Source organism: Camelina sativa, chromosome 5, assembly GCF_030686135.1.
Source record: "Camelina sativa cultivar CO46 ecotype springtype chromosome 5, ASM3068613v1".
In the NCBI taxonomy this organism is placed as follows: Eukaryota; Viridiplantae; Streptophyta; class Magnoliopsida; order Brassicales; family Brassicaceae; genus Camelina; species Camelina sativa.
In genome coordinates, this window is record NC_141884.1 from 14,868,702 (window position 1) to 14,890,895 (window position 22,194).

Sequence of the window (22,194 nt, forward strand, 5' to 3'; positions counted from 1 at the left end):
GACGCATAAGAGTAGCATTTTTGGTCTGTCATTCATTTCCGCCAGTCTTAAGCGTGCATTTGGGAGATGGTAAATCATAACACTAGAATAAACCAATGGTTGAATCTTTTTTTTTTTTTTAACAAATGGTGGAATCTAAGTATTGGAAAATCAATGTTTAACATGGAGTTGTAAAAATAAATTGTGCTTAAGAACTAAGTCTATACAAAGAACTTCAGCAGTATCCCCAAGATTTTATCAATGGGGTTACATAAGAAGTGCCTAACTGTGTCTATCACATTCGATAGAATTCAAAGAATACTTTATCTGAACTTTTTTTGATCTTTGTTTAGTCCTCTACGGAATAATTGACACAGCTTTGGAAGCGTCTAGATGGTTAAACCGACAGGTTCCAAGAAGATATTCTGGGAGCTCCTCTTCGGTATTTGCCTGTACAAAGAAAAAATTGCACACTCAATTCCAATGCTTCAGTATGTAACAGACTACCAACTTGGGCATAGAGTTAAACCAGGGAAGAAGAGTAATAACAACACCATTGGAAACTACTTTACCTGCACCAAGAATGCCATTTCAATCACGAGTTTGTTGAGGTAACCAAGAACAAGACTCACAACTCCTCTTGCAACAGTTGATGACCCAATATCAACACCCAGCTGAAAATAACAGAGGTGTAAGATTCCCTAACAATCAATGCTCGACAACAAATTTACCCAATTCTGAAAACTGAAAAGCCTAATACTAATTCCTATTAAGACCGTAAATCCTTCCCTACTGTGTTACCTCAATATAGTTTTTTCCCCTGAAGTAATTGATCTCAAGGGCTTGACCAATAAGGCATGCTTTCTTTCCCACACTCTGCTTGACTATCCAAGAGCCCTGATCATTTTGCAAAAACCAAAGTCGGATATGAGTAAATTTGGAGAGAATAAGGATAAAAAGATCTTAAACGAGGTAGTAATCTTTTATGCGAACCTTGGATATGTAAGGAATGAGCTTGAACCTTGAATTCCTATATGCGTCATCACCATTAACAAAGCTAAGTAGCAAAGGATGCTCTTCAATGGGAGTGCTCATCATGTAATAAAGCACAAGGCTGTACGTTGTTGATCCAGGAACCTATTATTCCACAAAACAACTAATTGATTCTTCTACAAACAAATGGCAAAGCTAGAATAAGAAAAAAAGCGGTGGTGGCAGGAGTGTCCTTTTACCTGTATATTAACGATGAAAAAGAACTCTGGTCCACCTTTTGCTGCATATTTCTGCATTTGGGAAACTTGTAAGACTTCTTTTCTAATGATAAGTAAGAGGGGGCAAATTTCTATCAGAACAAACAATAACAATAAGAACCTGAACTATGCCTCCTGGACGGGACCCCAAATCATCTTCCCGCTTGTCAGATTTTAGCCAGTCTGCAGCTACCATTTCCATCAGTGTACCCTTTGCCTTGAACTGGATTCACCAGAAGAGAATGCTTACAAATTGAGCATTATACAGATTGGTATATTCAAAACCTCTAAGAAAGCAAAATATATTTTCTTTTCTTTACCTTCTTCTGGTCATCAAGATAAGTCTTTCCACGAATGAGAAAAGTAGAGGGGTCAGTTGTTGTCCAACTGCATGGTAAAGCACAAGTAGGATCAGTTGGAAGTGTGGTTCCATAGCAGCAAGACGTGCTACTCTCTTCCCTAGCCCTCTCATGCAGGTCCACATAACCCCTCTTTTGAACTGCTCGAGGAAAAAACAATTTAACCATTAAATGACAAGACACAGCTAATAAGAGCAGAATTACTCCACGAAACTTGGGGTTACCTGCAAGATCATGTAATTTTTTCACCAAATTCGTAGCGCTATTGAGTTTTGGCTGGCGGGATTCCTGCGATTGGCAAACGGAAGAATCAGAACTGTTATCTTTTCAAGCATATTTAAGTTAGGTCTGATGTTGCTACCTGACAGCATGTCTCCGTATCAAAATCTGAGGTCCAGCTGTCTTCCAAATAGTCACTATCTGACGGTTCAGGGACATCAAAAAACTCATCCAAGTCTACAAGGCTAGATCGCTCTGAGGGAAATTTGTCTCTCTCTTCATTTGCAGTGTCCTTAAACATTTCACTTTCTCTCAGAGAAGAATCACCAAACTCACCATCTTCATTCTGAGTCAATCTTGCACTTCTTGACAACTCCCCTGACGACAGATTGGGAGGAAAGCTTCCATGTTTTGCCCTAAAAAGCTCTCTCAGGGCTGATTCAACCAATAAGGATGTTATGATAAAACAAAAAACTGCTAAACCTAAGACAGTTTCCTTTAAGAGAACTGGCAACTACCAGAAAGTCTTCCAAGCATTTTCACAGTAATAGATCTAGCTAGGGAGGGCTTCATATAAGATCTCCAAGACTTCCAATCAACAGCAAGCATGTGCTTCACAACTGATTGTGTTCCGTTGTCTATGGGAGAAATCACATAACCGCCACCTGTGATACAAAGGAGAAAGTGTCATCTTGCTTTGATACTCAACCCAAAATTGCAGTTGAAAACAATAGTTACACAAAAGAGATCAATAGTTTCAAGGGAAAGAGTAGTTTTCAAAATGTACTGGCACACCCACAGACATATATATATTCTAAGACAGTGAAACAAAAGTTTTGCTGGAAAATGCGAAGTAAAACTTTGCTATAAAATTTGTATCTTTTCGATACAAAACACTCGAACAAATCATCAAAGAGTATAGAGATAAGTTTCCACAAACACAAAAGAGGTGCAGAAACCGTAGAAGACTGAGATGTCAAATTTATATGACATCACAAGGCTAATTAGCAGTTGCACAAATGAACATGTAAGAAAATGCAGAAACTAACTTCTCTTAAATTTAAATCTAGGCGTACATTACTTTTAAGGCACGCACGGACATAGCCTTTCTGAGGTGGACACTTCTTGTGAAATACGGAATGATAGAGAATAACTGCAACAGAATGAACAGACGAGGATAAAATTTAGTTAATGGAATATCCGGCAGAATCAAATGAACAGATATTTCAATTAAGTGTTACGAACCATATGTTCCATCATCTTCCCTTCTCCAGTAACGTCTTAGGGAGAAATCTCTTCTTTTCATCCCCCTGTTACTACAGCATGTCAGTAATAAGACAAACAAAGAAGCAAACTCTTGCAAAAAAAGTTGAGTAGCTGACCAAGGTAACCAATCGCTGTAAAACTGTTTGTGAATTATATCAGTGTGACCATCAAGATGTTCAACCACACTTCCTTGGTAAAAACAGAAGTCCCATCTGCAGAGTTTCGATAGTTTGGTTTAGAAAAAGTAACAAAACTTTGAAAAAATTAAAATAACCCAAAACCCGCATATGTTTATGTACTAAGATTTTTAATGACTTAGGCTTGCTTGTCTGGATGACAGTAGTACTTACTCTGATCTTGAGGGTCCAAGAGAAAGAAGCGTTTGGAAAATGGTTTCTGAGGTTCCATCAACAACGCCAACAGCCATAATAGCCGGATGATCATCCCACTGCGAGATCAGGCAAAGGAATGATCAAAACTCAATGAACAGATCAACCCTTTTCAACAGATTATGAACGAAGAAGATACTAACCCTTCCAAGAGAATCTCTCTCTTTTGCCTCTTTGAAAAGCCGGAGACCTGTATGCAACACATGTTAAAACTATGCTTTCCAGCCACAAAAAGCAATGAAAAATTGAATATGCACCATACCATTTTGACAACCAAATATCGTCCATGGAGAAGGCGCAACAACATCAGTTGTAACAGGATCCACTCTTGCAGACGGCCGGAGAGTCCAGTCAATAGAGTTTGAGTGACGATCTCGAACTGAGCTACTCAATCTGATTTCAGAAAATATTTCTATCTTTTAAAAAAACCACAAACCATTATAGGTGCTAAGAAACTAACAACATTGACAGGAATTACTGGCTCAACAGTTTCATTAAACAGTTAGGTTAGTGATGTATTTCAGTAAATTGTGGAAAGAAAAAGGTACCTCAAAGAGTCCCATCGTCCCCTCGAACAATTAAAAACATCTCCAGGAAAAGGACTACCCTGCATAAACATATATAACTATTAAGTCTCTAATTCTCCAAATAGAAAAGCTCTTAACAGCTTAGTTACTAAATTGACCTTTAAAGCTGCCTCTTTAATTAAATTGATCCACCTAGCTGCATCCTCAGGACTGCTTGCTCCTAACTATACACAAATTACAATAGAAAACTTAACATATAAAAAAAGAGATGTTCATCACAACAACTTCTTCCACCAACAAAAAGTTAAAAAAAAAAAACATAAATTACCTTACCTTGAGCTGATCATTGTGATTCGAGGTATTGAATAGTGTAAATATAAAGAATGCCTACAAGTGATTAAAAACAAACCATTATAACAAAACCAACTACGATTTAAGAAACAGATACACATCCCAAATAAAAGATTCATACTTTTCTATGAACACTTTCTCTTCCATTGTCAGTAACTCGAATACATGAATCAATCACCGCACTTCTTCCAGCATCCTGTAAAACCCAAAATCAGACTCTGCTAACATTATATAGTCCAAAAAAACAACAACAACATGGAGAAAAACAAAAATCTGAAAAAAAAAAAAAGGAGAGACCTTGGATTTAGAATCAGAGACGGACTTGAAACTCTTGAGAAGATGATCTCGAAGAACAAAGTAACGTTTCCTAGAGAAATGCAATCCAAATCGATTGGATCGAATGATATACAACCAACCTTCCATCTTCGTCTCGTTCTCGTTATCTGACCCAAAAGCCATCGGAACTCCAAAAGCGAAGTCCTGGATAAAGAACAAAGCTTTCGACTTTAAGACACCTTATCAAGTTTCTTGATTTCCAAGGAAAAAAATAATCCAATGGAACCCCAAAAACAAAAACCCACCTTTGGAAAAGTCTTGAACCACTCGAAAAAAACTTGTTCGCAATAACAAAAACCCAACACACAAGTCAGTCTTCCTTGTTTTCTCCGTTTGATACAAATCGAACCATAAAACGACAAAACCCAGAAAAGAAAAAAAAAAAAAAGGATCAGAGAAATCGAGAGCGTAAGACGAAGATGACGAGAGGGTGATTTTGATGTAAAGATCGGATTTTTTTTTTTATTAATTGGGTAAACTAAGATTTGAATTGATCTCTCGTCATCGTCGCTTTTTCCAGATTTTTCTGGGTTAGAGAGAGAGAGAGAGAGAGAGAGAGAGAGGAAAAAAAACTGAAATTTGTTGTTTGTTTATTTTGCAAAAGTGACCCATAAAAAAGATTGGGGAGAGAACGATGAATGATTACGAATGTTGTGAAATGACGTTATTACCCTTGTTATGTTTCTTGATGTGTTTCACAGTTTTTAACCACAAAAAAATGTTTTGATTTGTCCACTTTCACTCGTTTTCCATAACTTTCTTTTCCACCTTTAGTTTTTACTTTTTTGATACACTCATCTTATGATGAATGAGTCCACACTGTTGTAATTGGTTTCACTTTTGCTTTACAGTTTAAAGTTTAACACCCACTAGAGAAACATTTAGAAATAAAGAAATTTAATCTTTGTGCCCACTTCTATATCTTTCCACGGATTGTTTATAAGCAAGTTATAATATACCAATTTATCGAAAGAGATACCCGTGTATATAGAATAGATATCACCTTGGGTAAATGTTGTTTTACTAACTTTTGTACATATTTTTTATACGAACCAAAAGATATCAAGTGACATAGCATGCTAATCTACTTAACTCAAATTTAGACTGTGTATCACTGGCACGAAACAAACAAAAAAATTATGTAGGACGCCTATCTAGATATATATATGGGTGGTTTTGTACATCAAATACACAACAGCCCTTGTTATAATCGCATTAAAAATATCAGTTATTGTAAATAAAATCGAAATAAACAGATCACTGTAAGAAGTAATTAAGAATAAAACACTTGGGAGCTTAATCACATGCACATACAAAAATCTACTTACACCAGATTGTTTAACTTACATTTTTGTAATTAAGTTCCTACATAAACTATTTTTATTTTTTAATATGAGTGGAGAATACAAAAAGCAATGGCTAAAGAAAGTGAAACGAACCGACAAGGTAGTATATAGAATACAAATTAAAGAGAAACTAGTAATCTTAAAAAATAAGCATTAGAGTTGATTGAGAAATTTGTAGAAACGTATCAAACTATCGTTGGCCATAAGATAAAAACTGTAGAAATTTGTAGGAACAAGTCATCATCAAATAAATTTGTTTAAAACACTACTAATAAATGAATTTTTAGTTGGATTGTTGGTTGTTGCAAACAAGTTGGCCTATTGATGAAGATTGATGACCAATATTTCTCAGTTATTATTATTATTATTATTATTATTATTTATCATCCGTAGCTTCAAAGTCTCATGATCACCACTAGATTTAATAACAATAACAAAAAATTATTCGCTTTTAAAGGAAAGTTTCATGCCAATTCTCTTCGTGGGTCCATAATATAAAAATGTTGTAAATACAGTATGCTATTCATGGAAAGATAGAAAAAAAAAACAAAGACGACGTAGCATGTGTACAAGGGATGGGCATGACTTCTAGTAAACGTTAGACTTGATGCACATGTACATACATACATGTAATATAATCTGTAAGCTTATATAGTGGATTGTACATGTAAACACATATATATATATATATAATAACACAAATACTTTCTTTAATTTTCGTATGTGGACAAAATTAAGCATAAAATACTTCATTTCTTTATAAATTGTATAAGCCATAGGAACGCAATTTTTGTTGTGTGTGTAAATTCCTAAAATTATATTGTATGCATGAAATCGCCCAATATCTTTTTTTTTTTTGTAAACTCAAAAACTACCTAATCAGTACAAATTCATCACCCAAGTGTCTAAAACTATTTTGATATGAATTATAATATTAGTTAGCTAGTATACTTTTTTTCTTCTTTTTTTTTTTTTTTACTAGAGAACAAATTTGATTATTTTTGAACACGAGAGATCAGAGAAGATACTAAGATAAACAAAAGATCACGAGAGAAGATAATATTATCCTTGTAATATCACAAAAAGGAGGAAAATGCTTACTCAATTACAAAATATTATCAATGAATGGACCAAAAAAAAAAAAAGAAAGAACAGGATTGTGGAGACCAAACATAAAGAGAGAGTAATTGTACTCATACTGGAGAATGCTTGTCTAATTTCTTGGCTTCATGATGGTTCTCTTTATCTTGTCCCAAAAGAGGTGTCGTGTCCCTATCTTTCCCCTGTAAAAAAAAAAGGAATAAAACAAAAGTACTTAGAAACTTTCAAAGAGTCATTATTTCTAGATATCTTTTCTATTTATTTGGTTACGTACAAGAAAAGTCGACTCTGAGGAGACTTGTTTGGATTTAGAAGCAACGGAGCAGAAGTAGGAGTATAGAAGCATGCCGAGGACAGCGATGAGGATCCCTGCGATGTTACGAGGAGTGAAAGGATCATGGAGGAGAGTGTAACCAAATGCGAGCACCAAACACGTTTTGAGATGTCCCAAGACTTGATATGTCACCGGAGATGTCTTTCCGATCACTAGAAATGTGCTAAAGTTAACCGAAACCGCTATCAAACACGACAAAGTTATGAACCCCTGCATGTATAGAGCAACAAGATTCATCATCGTCAAATTTCACAAAATTCTCCTATCTAGGTTTGTTAAAAATACGACTACAAACATGTTTCAAAATGAGATAGGTTTAAATGGGCCGGACTAAAGGTGGGCTGAATTTAATCGGGTCGGACCAATATACCGAAACAACTCTAATTCTTAAATGAAGATTATACGAAATAAAATTGATGTAATTTTTACCACAACAATGGGAGAGTAATGGAAGGAGAAGACATTGAGGCTAGTGAGGTATTTGTCGACAAAAGGACCGGAGACGAAGAGTATAGCAGCTTGGAACGGGGCTGATTGGTATAGGAGTTGTGTTGATGTCACGTTGAGTCTCTTCTGAATTGTATTTGTTAGCTATACACCACAATATGATATATATTAGTCATATTAGCTATACTATATACTATGGATTAATCTTTTGTACATTGATTAATGAAACACAAAGCATACAATTTGGCCGACGCAAGTTGTGGCGATGGCAAGGAGAGAGAGAACAGAGCCAACAAAGTTGAGCTGAAGATCTGTGATTGATGCTATCCCAACCCCAACCAGCAGCAGAAATAATGAGAATTTTATTTTCTGGCTGCAAAACCAAATATGTCACTACTTTTAGAAATAGATCTATATAGTAAAGAGTAAAAAAATAATAACCTTATATATTTTGACATCATTCATCCGGTTAAAATATGAGTTTTATATAATAAGATAAGCAAGGTTCACCTGAACTTCTTGTTGAAGAAGAGAGTTTCTAATAGAACAGTGAATGGTATGATTGCAAGTTTGGTCATCTGCCATTTGTTTATGGAGAAACTTCAAATTAGTTAAACATGTAGATGTTAATATGATAAAGATCAAAACTAGGTCGAACATATATACTTGGTAGAAGCCGATAGAGTTGAAGCCGAGGCTGAGATTGAGGAGACCGATGGAGATGCCGTTGAGGAGGCCAAAGAGAACAACAGTTCTCATGTCTATAGGTTTATTCTCAAAGAAGTTTAGTTTATATGCCACATGAAGTGTGCAATATGTTACCATCAAATGCCAACTCGTCAATGTTGTTGCTGTAACAAAATCATGGCCAAAAAAATAAATGATCATAATTAATCGGTTTCTGATAAAGATCTTAATTGGAACATATATAGTGTCACAAAGTAAAAAAGAGGAAAAAAATATGAATTACCAAAAGGGAAACCAAGATTGGTCATCAAAGCTTTGTTGCAAATGACAATGGAGACAGAAGATGCAACTGATAGAAACAATGCTCCAATCACACCCATTTGCATACTCTTCATCTCTCCCATTCTCCTCTCCCCCCTCTCAACCTTCAAATCTATTAAACGAAGAGAGAGAAAGATAAATATTTATTGATGAAAGAGAGAGAGAGAGAGGGAGAGAGAAGAATTGTGAATGTGATGAGTGATGAAATGCAAAGGAGATATATGAGGATTTTATTCTTTGTTACTATAAAAATGGTAGGTGCTATAACACCAAACTTCTGTTCTTCCTAATTTCATGTTTTCTTAATTATGTCATTTACACACAAGATACACGAGTAATAACTTTTATGATGTTGCTTAATATATGTTTTTCCTCATAAGATCGCTTCTACTAATGATATGATAGCAAACTTCTTAACCATAAAAAAAGAAATTGAAATTAAACAGCCAATAGAGTATAGAGAAAAATAAATAAATAAAGGGAGACATCATAGTTTTCTATGGACAAATCATAGACTTGAACTAAAAGCAAAAAGGAAGGTGAAACTGACATTTTCATACTTTTTTTTTTTCTTTCTATTGGAGAAAATATTGTAAACAGAAATCAAAAATAAAACCGAATATCGGATTTGGTGTAAAAAGCTTCACATTCACTCCAAAGTCCCTAACCTAAACAATCTTCTCTTGTCCTAAATTTCTCTACCATTTACGTTATCTATTGAAAGCAAATATAAAATTCCCAATCTATGAAATTGGGTGAAATAGATCAATCCTAAAACTGGTTTGTTAGTCTTGTTTTCTTATTGTCTTTTCAGAAGTCCAAAGAAGGAAATTTAAATTGACTGAAGAACAATGAAGAAACAACCAACACTATACCAAATTCTTATTTGTACATATGTTTAGTTTTAATTACAGTTTACCAAACTCATTCCGAAAGTTTAAAGCTCAATCAACATTAAAAGCTCAATCAAAAGTAATCTCACACCATATCAAATATAAAGAGTTTCACATATGCCCTATCAAAACCTAATTAGGGTAAATTGTTTTGATATACAGAGTAAGGTTTTTGATAATAATTATATAAAAGAAAAGAAAAGAAGAAGAGATAAGTCTATTTTTATCCTTTGACCGTCCTCCCAAGGTACTCTTTATCAGCATCTGCTAATCGGTTCTGAAACATGGTCCATTCCTTTTTGCATCTCTCTCTCACTCCTTGCCATGGAGCTTTCCCATTCTCTGACTTACCTTGACTCCCAAGTGACGGTATCACTTTATGTATTATCCATTGCGAATCCACAACGCCAATCTTCTCATGAGCAGGCTGCAACAACACACACACGCATAGATACTTTCATGATCCATTCCGGAGTTAATATATGGTTTATTATCAAGCAAAGGGACAACGAATACTTACTTCTACGCATCTTCTAAGCGCAAAGTCGAGACCCCATCCATGAACCAGATCGTTCTGCATCAGAAACATAAACAAAGTGATTAAATCCATCCAAGCAATAGTGCATTAGTTCCGCGTATCTACTGATTGACAAACCTGAATCATATGCCACACACATCGCCATGCTTCTCGTGAAAATACAGGAGCCATTATTTCAACAAATCTGTGTGAGGGGAACAAAACTTAATACTGATAACGACTAAGCAATCTTGAGTGGGGCTAAAGAGAGGATTATAAAGAGAAGAAAGAGAGTTTTACGCGGCACATGGAGGTAAATGTGGGTCTTTACACCATCCAGGCTTTTCTTTAGTATCTCTGTTCACCAGTGAAAACAACACATTCTTAAATAAGAACCAAAACAAAAAGGCAAAGAATGGTTATTGAGAGAGAGAGATAGAGAGATCTTACTTGTGGACCTCTCGGTCACCTCTCCTCTTTGTCATCTCCCAAGTGAGTCCATTATTAGGCTCTAGGCCTGGTTGAGAAATCTCTAAACCATGCTTCTTAACTAACTCAATGTACCTGAAGTTTTCACAGAACCCCATCATTATATGTATAAGAAGACATTGTTATGCGACTCCAGACAATGTAAGTTACCTATCCGCATTGAAGTGCTCCACTCCAAGATCTTCATCCCATATAAATATGTACTCGTAAGCTGACACAACATCAGGATGCAAAAATCTCTTCGCGTACCACCTGCCAAAACCATTAGAGAAATTTTCATATACTAGACAAGATTGTCCAGAATGTTTGATAACCACTCATAGAAACTACCAGATGACTCACCATTTCGTTTGCTTTCTTATACTAATATGAATCGCGTTCTTTGACCACTCAAACTGGTCCCATTCAGTTGTCCGGCCATCATAATGGAAGAGCAAAATTTGGAAATCTTCTGAAAACTGCAGAAATGACAAAAACAAAGAAAAAGATCTGAGTGTATCCAGCAAATGTAAATAATGTTTAAAAAAACACTGGCTAAAACATGCTGATATTGCACAGAACCTTCTTAACAACTCCATTAATATGGTTCCTCTGCTCAAACCCAACTGTAAATGTCACAAGATATTTTGGCTTCTTCTTCAAATCCTGCATAGGTAATTATTTCGATTATTAGAAATCCTAATAGCCTCCACAGATAAACCATATATGTTGAGAAAACAAAAATAAAAGCACATACTTCATTAGGTTCTCCCCATAATCTACGCAAGTAAAAATCAGTTTTCGCCACAACAATTCCTGGAGGCAATAGCTCAGCACCACGCGGGTTGGTTGGAACATATATCTGCAATCACAACAACAGAAACAATGAGACACTATCTCTAGTACATATAATCAAATAGCTAACATAAAAACTATATTTGGTTCTTGAGGAAAGAAACAGTTCTGCATTCATGAAACTGATTTACAGATCAGACAGCTATATAACCTCAGGAAACTTTCTTGAACCGAAATCTTCAGGCGACTTGTCACCAGATAACAACTTCCCATCAAAAGATGACATAAAGCCCGAGGGTAAGTTAATCTACAGGAACACAAAAACAAAACTCAACAAGTGAAAACGTGAAAGAGGGACAACTAAACAAGTCAAGAAGAAAGATGAAAACAAACATCATACCTTAAAAGAAACTGATGGTAATGTAACACCAATAAAAGTCCCAAACACTATCCCCAAAATAGTTGTGATAATAACCTTTGCATTTTCATTTGTTCTTCGAGGAGCACCACTGCCAAAAATACTAAACCACTAAGTAGTAATCTTCAAATTGAAAGCAAACTCTCTCTTTTTGTATTACAATCAAACAGCCAATAAAAAACATACCTGCGGTGCATTGTTCCCATTTAGTTCGCAATATCTCCAAACTCTACTCAGCCAAATACTAAAGATTCAATCTTTTCTTCAGCTTCAATAGCACAAAACTATAATATCAGTTCTTCAAATCTTGACTAAACGACAGATTTAGGAAAAAAATCTAATCTTTCTCAAAACATCATAATCGAATCGTGAGATCATAATACTGAAACAAAGGCAATATCGAAAAATCAAATTCTAGTATAGAAGAGAAGGGAAATGAGATGAAAAGGTGATTACTTTACAGGATATAGATCTCCAGAGATCTGAACACGCCCAGTGATACAAGAACAACTCGATAGATTAGGGCTCAGAGGAGAGATTCTCCGATCTGTAAGAGAGCAGAGTGAGAAAGAGTGTGTGAGAGAGAGAGATGAGAGAGAGGTTTTAAAATTCTTAAAGGTCTAAACTTTTTTTTTTTCTTAATTAATCAAATTATAAAGGTAAAACCTCTATTATTAGGACATTTGTTCCGGTCTTTTTCATTTTTTTTTATTACAACTCATTTATTACATTTATTTGGAGCCAACAAAGATTTGAAAGTTCAACCTTTTTTTCTTCTTCTTAATTAATTAAGTGTTAACCAGTCAAACTTTAAACAAACAAAGGAAATGTATGTGCTAAGTTTGATTAAGTAAAGAAAAAAAAAAAATTGTGTTGAATAAGAAGCATAAGATAAATGTAAGTATACAGGCTAAGTTTGAGAGTAAGCCCATTAGGTGATCCATATATATGCAGCAACTCCATGTTTGGGCTTAGTATATTGTACACATAATTTTGTTTTGGTTGTTCTTCGTTTTTACTGTAAAACTTGAGGGAACCATATGAATACAACTTTTTGTTTTAAATTATAATACTATGAATGGATTTTTTAAAAAAATCCTAGCATTTTTACAAAATTAATTTCACTAGTTTTACAATTTTAAAAATTTACTAAATCAAATGAAAAAAGCAATTTCGTGGTTTAGGTGTTTCAAATGTGTGTGGTTAAACTAATTTAGATGTTTCAAATGTGTGGCTAAAGAAGCTTAGGTGTTACAAATTGGTGATCAAGAGACTTGTAACTTCAATCAAAATGTTCATACAATCCATCAACATTTGATTACTATAATCACAACGGAAACAAATTTTAAAACATTTTTTTTTTTAATTTAAACTCGTCAACAAATAATGAAAAAAAAAACCCCCCAAAGATTGAGTTGTTGGTTGGGGGCATATTACAAAATTCAAGCTTAGAAAAAAAACCAACATCTTTTCAGTCTTTTTTCCCCTGATATAAAAACTAAAAAAAAAAAATACATTAAAACAACATAATCAACTACACAAAAAGAAGAAAGTTAATCTGTTTTTTCCGATTGCTGGGACTAAAGTTTTACAATCAATAAAAAGGATCCCAATTTTGGAGAAACATTCAATTGGGTCTGTCCTGATTAAGGAAATTAATTAGTCCTTTTTTTTCTTTTTCATCTTGAGATTTCACAAGTAGGACTCAGCCCTATTTGCTCCATCTCCCAGCTTTTCTTTGAGGCTACCTTCTCATGTCTTGGTACATAATCCTATTTTTCCAAAATAAAACAAAAAAATGGAATAGATATTTATAACAGAAAAATATAGGTTGATAACCAAAAACAAAGAAAAAAGATTATAAACCTCAAGTTTCTTGACAAGTTCTTTAGCAGAAGGAGCAGAGACAATGATATGACGAGCAGTTGGTGAAATGAAACCTTCTTCCACTGCTGTGTCTATGAATGATAACAATGAATTGTAGTATCCTTCAACGTTCAACAGTCCCACCTTCACATTTCATTTCACATTTATATTCATCAGATTAAAAAATAAATTAGCTAATTCACAAAAATGTAGCTAAGACAATTATATCAAATGTAACATATATGTTTTGTCGTAGAGGTCTACCTGATAAAAACATGTTCATTGTTGTTTTAGCTAATTACACTAAAACTAAATCATTAACTAGTTTATATATGTAAACGGAAATGGAAGCAAAATGATTACTGGTTTATCATGGATTCCTAGCTGTGCCCAAGTGATTACTTCAAGAAGCTCTTCAAGTGTACCATACCCACCTACATAATTACCAACACATTAGTTAGTTCCCATTTTTTACTGATCAAAATTTTAATAAAATGTGGATAAGATGAAAACGGAAAGGAACCAACCAGGTAAAGCGATAAAAGCATCAGAGTGCTTAGCCATCTCAGCTTTCCTTTGGTGCATGTCTGCTACTGCCTTCACTTCTCCCACTGTCTCTCCTGTTATCTTTATTCACAAATTTTTTACACATTATTATTTTATTTTTTTTGTTATTATTATCACCACTCAGTACTCACTCACTCACACCACTTGTGTCTTCTGTGTATTCCAAAACAAAAAGACAAATCTCTTACACACTCACACCACTTGTTTTATGGTTTCCTTCCTCCAAAGATATGTGAATCTAATAAAAGTCTCTTATGCTACTGTTTTAGACTCAACATGTAGTAATTTACAAATCCATTTTTATCTTTGTGCAATCATATTTTAGCCCATTATGTTGTGAGAAAAGGATTAGATGTAATGATGATTTAGTCTCTCGAGGTGCTTCTCTTACATTTATCACTTTGACCCTCTTTCTTAAAAAGGTAATCATATTTTTGGAGCAACATGATTGGTGTCTTTAATTTTTTTTTATCTTAATCAGTTAAAAATTAATTTCCCATTTCAAATATAGAGAAAAAATACTAATTATAGCTAAAAAAACAAAAGAGAAGAAAGAAACATGAATATATCACCGTCCAATAAACTGGCCTGTTTTGTCTCAATTGAAACACTCTCTAATATGAGACAAATGTTATATACGCGTTTAAAGATAACATTTATGAGGTTGATGTTCTTGTTAAATTATCTACCACCAATTTATCTGCAAACTCTTTTATTTGTTCTTACGAAAGTGGTAAGAAAAAAACAATACTTCATAAATATTATTCTGGAGTTATATTTCGGACGTACCTCTCTTGGCATTAGTGTCTTGGGGATAACCCTGAAGACAGTAACAAGACAAAATAAAGTTAGTTAAAAAAGTTAACGTCACAAACACTACACGTACGCCAAAATTATCCATTTGTATTACTACTACTAATCGGTTCTTTCCACGTTAATGACTAACTTAAACATTGAAATTTTACTTTAAGAATGGATCTAAAACGAACCCGATGACATGGCGACCTCCATTGAAAACAGCTTGAGAAATCAAACCCATTAAACCAATGCTCCCTCCACCATAGACAAGATCGATGTTTCTCGATACCTACAAAAAAAAAAGAAAAAACATTTGGATGGTTTTGGTAAACTTTGCCTTTTAATTTTAGTGGTCGTTGTCATTCGTTAATTGATACAAAAAAAAGAGAGAGAAAAAAATGTATTACATCAAATAGTGGATAAAGATATTGTAGAAAAAACTATAAAGGTGTGGAAAACTCAATAATTACATTTTCTGGTAAAAGTACCCAAGAAAGTACATGAAAAACAAAAAAAAAAGATGGTAAAACAAAAATAAAGTATGAACTTTCCCATCACAAAATTCAACTAAAAATACTTTTGAATTCTCATCCTTTTTTAAGCTATGTAACTATGTTTCTACCACTGATCACAGTAAGTACAAATGGAAGAAGATAATATTCTTCCAAATAAAAATCATCTTAACAAGATAATATGGGGTTTTTAAAAAAGAAATTATATATAAATAGTGAACTCCACTAACTTTAAATGGCTTAAAATGCTTTAGTTATGAGTTATGACAAGTCAAATGATTAAATCCATTTCCGAGCAACTTGTAATACCTTTATTGGGTCAACTGAAAAAAAAATTAAATTAACAAGAGATCCAATATTTGATGATACTTATTCTGAGGTCGTATTTACTAAAAGTCAAGAAGTCAAACAGAAAATTATAATTTTTAATTTTTTTCTTGGTAGCAAAGAAGTTTTGTTCTTCGCTATTCATAAAATATCCAAAACGGAAATCAAAACAGGTTAAACTAATCTCCGCTCTATTATCTTCTTCCATTTGTACTATTTTAAATCTGTCTATATTGCTCCCTCCTATTACAATAAATGTTGTTTTAGCCAAATAAATTTCACGTTAGGTAATGTTTTATACTATTTTAAATCTAAAATTAATTAGTTATTTTTGTTTTACAGTTAGTTGTATGCTATAATTTATTTCGTAATAGATTGAATAGTGTTGATGTAGGTAATAAATAATGTTTAATATGTGAGTTAAAACCTTAAACATTACATAAAACGGGAAAAAAAAACGTTGTGTATGTGGTTTTCTTATTGTTACGGTTTTACAATCTACTACAAAGAAGAAAAATCTGAAGTCTTGAGAAAAAAAGAGAGAGAACTTATGACTCATAGGAGAATTAGGTCTTAAGACATGAGTCTTCCCAAAAACTTGGAACTGATAAAGGTTTTACTGTAATTCTCAATTCTTTTCAAACTGGAAGAGGAAAAACAGAGCTTTTTTTCTTTCTTTCTGGGTTGCTCGTAAGCTATGAAAAAATAAATGAAAAGGCTAAATTTTCTTATATACACGAAAAAAGAAATTTAAGAAAAAAAATAAAAGAAGTAAGAAAGAAAAACAAGATTCTAAACAAAGAAGAGGAAAATGAAAAATTTACCAGTTCGGCTCCGAGTTCGATAGCAGCATCTTTGTAACTGGCTTTATTACCAGCACTACTTCCACAAAAGACACATATCCTCTTAAACTTTGGTTCTATCTCCATCTCTGTCTTGACACAAAGTTTTGGTTTTAAAAAAAAAGGAAAATTATAATTTGAAAGGATGAAGAATCTATCTTTCTCGTTGTGTGTTGGTATGAATGTTCTTTGCTCATTATATATAGAATATTAGGTGGTGGGGTACTACTAATATACCTAGCTCATACGCTTCTTATTAGTAAGTAATATCTCAAAAAGAAACTTTTAAAATAAATATAAATAAATAAATAGTGGCTAGCTACATGAGTTTGACATCTATTTCTTTTTTATATAACACGAGTTTGACATTCTTCCATAATAAATAGATTAAAAATGGTTACGAAAAGAAAAAGAAAAAAAAAAACCTTAGAAAAGAAATTGTCTTATTCCTTATGTTAGTTGGAGACCAATAATAATATACAATTTACAATGTACTGAATGTCTTGAATAATTAAGGTTCACATTCATTATATATCACATTCTATTTAATATTACTTCAAAGTACTTTTTGTTGACATGGTGTGTGTCAGTGTGTGTGGATACGATATGTTTATAAGTTGCCGACTGATTTCCCCACTGATTAAGACTTAATCAAAACGAGCAAGAAAAAAAAAAATCCGGTTTTGATAGGTTAACCGACGTATCAGTATCATCACCTGTAGCCATTTTGAAGAGGTGATTACACGAACATGTTTTGGTCTTCAGTCCAACATAATGAACCTAAACCTGAAACTTTTTGGTTTAGAAAAAGAGCAAAATAAATAAAAGTAATAAAGTATTTAATTTAACCATTAGAAAGATTTTTTATTTGTGTGACTAACAACAAAAATAGAAATGAATAAATAAATTTATTCACTAAAACAATTCTCTGAGCTTTGTACTCGCTCATGAGCCTTCAAAGCATGTGAACAAATTTGCCAACCAGTTCATGAAAGAGAATGATTGACTCCATACGAACATCATAAGTAATGTTAAGATCGTATAATCCTTTCTATCATAGCCATGAAGGTTTATGGAAATCTTTGATTGACTGAAAAATTGCTTTCGATATGCTTGGTTTTTTTTTTTTTTAGGTGAAAGACCTTAAAACAACATTTGAAAACGTTCCTAGTGGGAGACTACATCCTTGGGTTTTTTTCGAAAATGACTTTGTCAAATTTTTGAGCTTAATAACGGATGATTCTTTCAAAGGAACCAAGCTATCACAATTCAGACATAGAAAACAGTTTTTGAAATTATAGTTAAGCTATTGTCTCCCATGAATTAGTCTCGGGTGTCCTCCATAGGTTTGGAAATAGAATTACCTCAAGTTATCCAAAAAAAAGTTCAGCAATTGTCGTCACACATCTGAATTTACTTTCGGTCTATTTTTCGTTTTATTTATTTATTTAGACACTCTGTTAGACGCAATTCTATATTGATTTAATTAGTATGTATAAGAATAACTACAGGAGAGTCTAACAGGTCATTCCTTGTTTTACTTTGGTATTCATGACGAGGAAGACGAAGGGTTCCATATAAAATATATTGTAATTAAGAATAGAAAAAATTTAACAGAAAAAAGTAAAAAGAATTAAAACTGAAATGTTGTGGTTGTAGCTTAATATTTTACTACAAGGCCTATAATTGCATATCTCTATGTAATTTATTAAGTATTGATGTTTAGGGTATCTAAACCAATTATGTTTGGGAAAATTTCATTTAAACCATGAAAGTTTCCATTAACATTATTTAAACAATGAACTTTCCCTAAAACCATTTAAAATATTAAATTATATTGATTATCCTTTTAAAACATCAAATATTGTTAAAGAAGCTAATATAGACATTTCGTAAAATCTGATAACAGAGCAATTAACACATGTTTACTTCGTCGTTAACAAATCTGTTATTGACAAAACGACGTCGTTGTGTTGATTAGGAAAAAGGTCGTTAAAACTATGAATTTTCAAATTAACGACATTTAAACCTTGAACTTTTTTTTTCCTAAAACCATGTAATGTTGTTGATGAAGCAAAAATAGACATTTCGTAAAATTTGATAATATCTTATATATCTTTAAATTTTGAAATTAAGTTTATTAAGTTTTACTAAAACTGATGATACTAGCAAATGAAAGACTTTTGGAAAAATATGTTTCTCAATTTTTTTAAGAGACAAAACCTAATGTGTGTTTCAATCCTTCTTTAAAGTTATAGTTTAATATATGTAGCAAATTCAGCAGTTCTCCAGGTTAGAACCTAGTTTATATATTATTTCTAGTTAGTTTTTTTTTGAAAAGTAATGGGACAACCTATATTGTTCATCTGTCTCTGTTGATGATCCAACGACAAGCAAACGAACAACATATCAATATTTAGTGTTTGAGATAATATTTAGTGATTGAGATACAAATGTTTTTGTTTGTGTAGTATAAAATATGAGAAATTTATATCTGCTAAGAAAAATGTTTAGCGTTAATGTAATGCTATTTCAAAAATAATATTACATGATATCTTTTAAAAAATTATTTTATTTTATATACACTTGTAAAAGTAATTTTTGGATCTGATATTAGAAGGTTCTGATTGTGAAGATTGTCCTATTTAATGTTATACAAATTATTACCGTTGGCATTAGGACGATTTGTTAGTAGTACAAACAGTTCTCAAAACATCAATCATTACTTTTGAGGCATTCAATCATACTATATCGATGCAAATATGCAGTATGTTATTTGAAATATATATATATATATATATATATTGGTAATCAAAACATATAGTCGAATAGTTTGTATTAATTTAGTCAGTATATTACAACCCTATATTTAAGTGTATATGTGGGTAGATTAGATCAGTAGATGTAGAGAAAACATGATGCTCTTATTTATCTAGACCGTTAGGATTGAGAGCTTCCATGTCAATTGTCCAACATAAACAGACTTCACAATTTTTTGAACCATTCGAAGAGAGTGGCCAGCATGCGAAGAAATGATCTAAAGAGCTGAAGAAATGATCTAAAGATATCATACTCTTCTGTAAAATAAAGATATTTATTTTTTATAAATCACTATATATCATTGAATTTTTAATAATTAAAGTCTTATCCTATATTTTAGGTTTTTCTAGGAAAAAATCTTCCAAATATCATTTTCTTGCAAGTTTACCCTAACTTGCAAAAAATGCAAATCATTCATACGAAAACTGATTTAACCTACAATATAATCCTCAGTCATCACTTTAAAATTTCAAAATTATGTGTAAATACTATATCAAATCGAAACCCTCGCATTGAATAACGTAACTTAATTTTCAAAAAAAATAACGTAACTTAAGTCCTAGAAATTAAAAAGAATAAAGTATAAGAGTGTACAAGCTCTTCGAAGAAGAGTAATATATATTAGAGATTGAGTACATTTCAATTTTGTAAGTTTGATACGTATCTTTTGCAAGTTAAAGGTCAATTTACAAAAGGAAAAGAGTTATTTAGAGGATTTTTGTTTACTAGAAAACCTTATTTTTATGGTACATAAATTTAAAAAGAAAATCTACTTCTTGTGAGAAACTAAATAACAGAAAATTAAAATTGGAAGAACATGTAAGTCAACTAGCAAAACCCACAGCCCTAAATCAAACGTGTTAGAATTGACATTTTATTTTCAGGACCATGGTCTTTAGAGGATCAACTTTTGAAAAGCTCAAAATCTATAAAATATCTTAACACGTTAGTAAACTTATTAAATGGGATGAGTTAATCCGGTTTGAAACTTTCATTGAAATATGTAACAGTATTTTGATTACTTTATTCTCGACCAACCGTACATAAAACAGCCTCAATTATTTAGTACTAATCCTAAAGATTGTAATGTTTTATCTACTGCAATCATTTGGTACTGTTATTCCCCATATATCACTGACCATTCTCTTAAAGTCGTAAGTATTCAATTAATGTTGCAAAAGTGACAAATAACCCAATTTATTAATCCCACGAGAAGACTATTTGGTTAAATTGTCTATCAAATACGGTCGTCGAATATTTATGTGATTTCCTTGACGAAAAAAAAACTATACAAAAATCTTTTGTAAAAGATATACAAATTTAGTTTTCATATATTAGGAAAGTGGATATGTGATGCATGGTCCAAATTTAGGGACACTACAAAAGCCAAAAAAAAAAAAAAGTATCAACATGTGAAAAACATGATGGCGTATATAAAATTTTCAAAATTGTTGTACCATAAAATATTAAAGCCATAAGCTATTTTAATGTTATTTATTTATTTCTTATATATATATATATATATACATATGATAAAATAAAAATATATTTCTTGGTTGAAGTTTTCCCCGGTTCCAGAACTAAAACCGTGTACTTACTATTTAGCATATCTTCTTGACTGAATTTAATTTTCTTTACTCGTATATATTACAGTAATTGTTTTAAAAAGATTTATGAAAGTGCAATCACTGAACCCTCTAATTATTTTTGGATCAATGCATAACTTTTATAAGTAGTATACATATTGAGCCAATGCCTTGTGGAAATTTAATATGGACATGACTTAGAAAAAAAAAATTTCACAAGTCTTAGCTCATAAGACCCATATTTTTAGTAGATTTAATTAAACTACACAATTAAGTGTTTTGACCCACAAACAAGTTATAAGATAAGTAGATGATTCATTGAAAATGATTTTTGATAAAGTATGAATAAAAACAAAACAGGAAAAAATTATATATGTGTAGTATTAGATGATCATACAAAAACTCTTTCAAAAAAATTAAAATAACGAATCAACCACTGGACGAAAGTGAATGATGGTCCATTAAAATGAAGTTGTTTGATGGTTGATAAAAAATATCCTACCTAAAATACTCAATACTGAGATTCACCTTCACCATAATTCAATGTTTTACCTTGATAAATTATATAGGATGTCAATATGTGCTTAACACTTGAAATTTCAACGTCGGTGTACAAAAAAATGGCATTAAAATGCTAATAAAGTAACACTGAACTAATCCACAGATCACACTTCGAGCATAACATATTGTAGTGATTAGTGACGGTTTGCCTTTTCTATTTTAAGACAATTTCAAAATAGATGGACATTCCTTAATTGCCAAAGAACCAAAGATACAACGACACCTATCTCATACACTAACCATTTGTGGCCTCCCCATTTTAGGAAAGTATGGTCTACCACCTAGTATCCACCATTTTCATTTTTAGTTGAT

General features: G+C 32.4%; 4 protein-coding genes across 9 annotated transcripts; all 4 read right to left on the bottom strand.

Moving 5' to 3' along the window:
- Positions 1 to 17: 17 nt before the first annotated feature.
- LOC104786886 (protein ENHANCED DISEASE RESISTANCE 2-like) lies at positions 18 to 5,828 on the bottom strand. Of its 3 annotated transcripts, none has more exons than XM_010512339.2 (22): positions 4,922 to 5,828; positions 4,638 to 4,820; positions 4,462 to 4,536; positions 4,323 to 4,376; positions 4,148 to 4,213; positions 4,011 to 4,069; positions 3,725 to 3,855; positions 3,606 to 3,652; positions 3,424 to 3,521; positions 3,190 to 3,285; positions 3,053 to 3,117; positions 2,889 to 2,960; positions 2,326 to 2,472; positions 1,950 to 2,242; positions 1,813 to 1,876; positions 1,550 to 1,728; positions 1,351 to 1,452; positions 1,212 to 1,262; positions 973 to 1,116; positions 781 to 876; positions 552 to 653; positions 18 to 429 (listed from the first exon to the last, which is right to left on the bottom strand). In XM_010512339.2, the coding sequence occupies exons 2-22, from the start codon at positions 4,797 to 4,799 to the stop codon at positions 337 to 339; spliced, it is 2,196 nt and encodes a 731-aa protein (XP_010510641.1). In that variant the 5' UTR covers positions 4,800 to 4,820; positions 4,922 to 5,828; the 3' UTR covers positions 18 to 336. The 3 variants fall into 3 exon arrangements, with proteins under 3 accessions (XP_010510641.1, XP_087306212.1, XP_087306213.1); XM_087450086.1 differs by having other exon boundaries at positions 4,318 to 4,376; positions 4,922 to 5,354; XM_087450087.1 differs by lacking the exons at positions 3,053 to 3,117; positions 3,190 to 3,285; positions 3,424 to 3,521; ... (6 more) ...; positions 4,638 to 4,820; positions 4,922 to 5,828 and having other exon boundaries at positions 2,884 to 2,961.
- Positions 5,829 to 7,055: 1,227 nt separating this feature from the next.
- LOC104786887 (UDP-xylose transporter 1) lies at positions 7,056 to 9,403 on the bottom strand. The gene is made up of 7 exons (XM_010512340.2): positions 8,875 to 9,403; positions 8,571 to 8,755; positions 8,415 to 8,482; positions 8,145 to 8,277; positions 7,887 to 8,048; positions 7,398 to 7,667; positions 7,056 to 7,305 (listed from the first exon to the last, which is right to left on the bottom strand). The coding sequence occupies exons 1-7, from the start codon at positions 8,993 to 8,995 to the stop codon at positions 7,216 to 7,218; spliced, it is 1,029 nt and encodes a 342-aa protein (XP_010510642.1). The 5' UTR covers positions 8,996 to 9,403; the 3' UTR covers positions 7,056 to 7,215.
- A 443-nt stretch (positions 9,404 to 9,846) lies between these two features.
- On the bottom strand, positions 9,847 to 12,693 carry LOC104786889 (uncharacterized). Of its 4 annotated transcripts, none has more exons than XM_010512341.3 (13): positions 12,460 to 12,693; positions 12,190 to 12,271; positions 11,986 to 12,094; positions 11,797 to 11,892; positions 11,548 to 11,652; positions 11,373 to 11,456; positions 11,154 to 11,269; positions 10,962 to 11,063; positions 10,773 to 10,886; positions 10,623 to 10,679; positions 10,461 to 10,527; positions 10,326 to 10,379; positions 9,847 to 10,232 (listed from the first exon to the last, which is right to left on the bottom strand). In XM_010512341.3, the coding sequence occupies exons 2-13, from the start codon at positions 12,207 to 12,209 to the stop codon at positions 10,029 to 10,031; spliced, it is 1,128 nt and encodes a 375-aa protein (XP_010510643.2). In that variant the 5' UTR covers positions 12,210 to 12,271; positions 12,460 to 12,693; the 3' UTR covers positions 9,847 to 10,028. The 4 variants fall into 4 exon arrangements, with proteins under 4 accessions (XP_010510643.2, XP_019101472.2, XP_010510644.2 ...); XM_019245927.2 differs by having other exon boundaries at positions 11,986 to 12,106; positions 12,460 to 12,647; XM_010512342.3 differs by having other exon boundaries at positions 12,465 to 12,625.
- A 653-nt stretch (positions 12,694 to 13,346) lies between these two features.
- LOC104786890 (cytokinin riboside 5'-monophosphate phosphoribohydrolase LOG1) lies at positions 13,347 to 17,390 on the bottom strand. Its single transcript, XM_010512343.3, has 7 exons — positions 16,898 to 17,390; positions 15,426 to 15,523; positions 15,226 to 15,256; positions 14,397 to 14,496; positions 14,233 to 14,303; positions 13,870 to 14,013; positions 13,347 to 13,775 (listed from the first exon to the last, which is right to left on the bottom strand). The coding sequence occupies exons 1-7, from the start codon at positions 17,000 to 17,002 to the stop codon at positions 13,683 to 13,685; spliced, it is 642 nt and encodes a 213-aa protein (XP_010510645.1). The 5' UTR covers positions 17,003 to 17,390; the 3' UTR covers positions 13,347 to 13,682.
- Between the last annotated feature and the right edge of the window lie 4,804 nt (positions 17,391 to 22,194).